This window comes from Chrysochloris asiatica, unplaced genomic scaffold (genome assembly GCF_000296735.1).
Source record: "Chrysochloris asiatica unplaced genomic scaffold, ChrAsi1.0 scaffold00486, whole genome shotgun sequence".
NCBI lineage: Eukaryota > Metazoa > Chordata > Mammalia > Afrosoricida > Chrysochloridae > Chrysochloris > Chrysochloris asiatica.
In genome coordinates this window covers 595508-596748 of record NW_006409004.1, presented here as the reverse complement: position 1 = coordinate 596748, position 1241 = coordinate 595508, and the positions used below count along the sequence as shown (strand labels likewise).

Below are 1241 nucleotides of genomic sequence, written 5' to 3'. Positions count from 1 at the left end.
TGCATACAACTCATTTTGTTAATGATTTGAATAGAAATGTATCCTTAGCTTTAGCAGAACAAAAAATCATAGATATGAAGTTAGAATCAAAACTGAATGCTTTAGCCCCAGAAGCCCGCAGGCCGTGCGTTCACCCGCAGCGCCTCCTCCTCCAGACCCTCCCCCTCTCACTTCCCCCTTGGCACCCCAAACCCCGGCTTCGGGGGTTCCATGATGTGTGCAAAAGAAGTGGAGTGGGGCACGGGGCTGAGGAGCGGGGGCTAAAGTGGAGGCGGACGGCCATCTCGGCGGAGACTCGGCAGTCTCTGAGCATGTCTTTTGTCCGCTGCCATGCAGCTGTCGCTCTCTAAGGCCAGCACCGCCTCTAGCTTGCCAAGCTCCAGCTGAAGGAGAAGGGGGGTTAAGTGAGGAGGTCTCTATACCATGGCTCCTACAAAGCAGACTGCCCGCAAATCAACCGGTGTGAAAGCACCCAGGAAGCAACTGGCTGCAAAAGCCGCTCGTAAGAGTGCACCCTCTACTGGAGGGGTGAAGAAACCTCATCGTTACAGGCCTGGTACTGTGGCACTTCTTGAAATTAGACGTTAACAGAAGTCCACCGAACTTCTGATTCGTAAACTCCCCTTCCAGCGTCTGGTGCGAGAAATAGCTCAGGGCTTCAAAACAGATCTGTGCTTCCAGAGTGCAGCTATTGGTGCTTTGCAGGAGGCAAGTGAGGCCTATCTGGTTGGCCTTTTTGAAGACACCAACCTGTGTGCTATCCATGCCAAACGTGTAACAATTATGCCAAAAGACATCCAGCTAGCACGTCGCATATGTGGAGAACTTGCTGAAGAATCCACTATAATGGGAAACATTTCATTCTTAAAAAAAATAAAATAAAATAAATTCTCTTCTTCCTGTTATTGGTAGTTCTGAACGTTAGATTTTTTTTCCCCCATGGGATCAAAAGGTACCTAAGTATATGATTGTGAATGGAAAAATAGGGGACAGAAATCAGGTATTGGAGGTTTTTTCATTTTCATTTCTATGGATTTTTAGTATAAATGTGGGGACATAAAGCATTAATGCAAGTCAAAATGTATCAGTGAATAAGTTTCAGCAGTTCAACTTTATAACAATTACAAATAAACCTGTTAAAATTTTCTGGACAATGCCAGCATTTGGATTTTTTTAAAACAAGCAAATTTCTTATTGACGGCCAAAAAACAAAACTAAAAAACAAACAAACAAAAAAAAAA

The 1241-nt window shown here is 44.5% G+C and overlaps 1 protein-coding gene across 1 annotated transcript; it reads left to right on the top strand.

Moving 5' to 3' along the window:
* Positions 1–423: 423 nt before the first annotated feature.
* Positions 424–882, top strand: LOC102825350 (histone H3.3-like). Its single transcript, XM_006877355.1, has 2 exons — positions 424–561; positions 631–882. Exons 1-2 carry the CDS (start codon positions 424–426, stop codon positions 880–882), a joined length of 390 nt encoding a protein of 129 aa, XP_006877417.1.
* Positions 883–1241: the final 359 nt, after the last annotated feature.

Coding starts and splice junctions, on each gene's coding strand:
- LOC102825350 (XM_006877355.1), top strand. CDS start 424: ATGGCTCCTACAAAGCAGACTGCCCGCAAATCAACCGGTGTGAAAGCA. Junction 562..630: donor ATCGTTACAGGCCTGGTACT/GTGGCACTTCTT, acceptor CTCCCCTTCCAG/CGTCTGGTGCGAGAAATAGC.